The sequence below is a fragment of the Dendroctonus ponderosae genome, unplaced genomic scaffold (genome assembly GCF_020466585.1).
Source record: "Dendroctonus ponderosae isolate FM_Combo_2020 unplaced genomic scaffold, Dpon_F_20191213v2 Dpon_F_20191213_9, whole genome shotgun sequence".
NCBI classification, from domain to species: domain Eukaryota; kingdom Metazoa; phylum Arthropoda; class Insecta; order Coleoptera; family Curculionidae; genus Dendroctonus; species Dendroctonus ponderosae.
Window position 1 is genome coordinate 7,905,148 of NW_026019116.1, and position 500 is coordinate 7,905,647.

Sequence of the window (500 nt, forward strand, 5' to 3'; positions counted from 1 at the left end):
TGTTCGTACACTAGCTAGTCAAGTTGTCTTTCAATAACCCAACACTGAGACAGCCCATAGGCAACCTTCGATATATTATGGTTTCTAAAGCACCTATACTTATAGGAGAAGTTAGCAAGAGTGTAGAGGAGAACTGCGAGAAGCTGCTAAGAAAAGAGAAGGCGCTTAAGCTGATTGGCTCAGTGAAGGGTTAAGAGGTAGACAAAGATCAGGAAATATAGGTGCTTCGTATGACGGTGAAGGCGTTTCTTGCACAAATTGATTGGTTGATGGAAAAGCATTCACCGAAAACCAAAATATACCTTCGGGTTCAAATCCGAGCCTTGTTGCATGAGGGTGCCGATCGTAAACCAGAAGGAGTTGGCCAAAGTGAACTGGTTTTTCAGTTGCTCGTTTTCGAAATCGCACGGATGCGGGCTCTGCCATTCGTAAGGCGAGAATCTGGCTACCACAAATATTGTTATCGACACCAACACGTAGGCTGAGAAAACATACATCCA

The 500-nt window shown here is 44.2% G+C and overlaps 1 protein-coding gene across 1 annotated transcript in view; it reads right to left on the reverse strand.

The window, feature by feature from the left end:
- Positions 1–500, reverse strand: part of LOC109539362 (glutamate receptor ionotropic, kainate 1) — a gene marked incomplete at its 3' end in the record, with an annotated part of 30,421 nt that overhangs the window by 2,166 nt on the left and 27,755 nt on the right. The window contains 1 exon segment of the mRNA XM_048669801.1: positions 303–496. Within this exon segment, the coding sequence (XP_048525758.1) occupies positions 303–496 (194 nt within the window).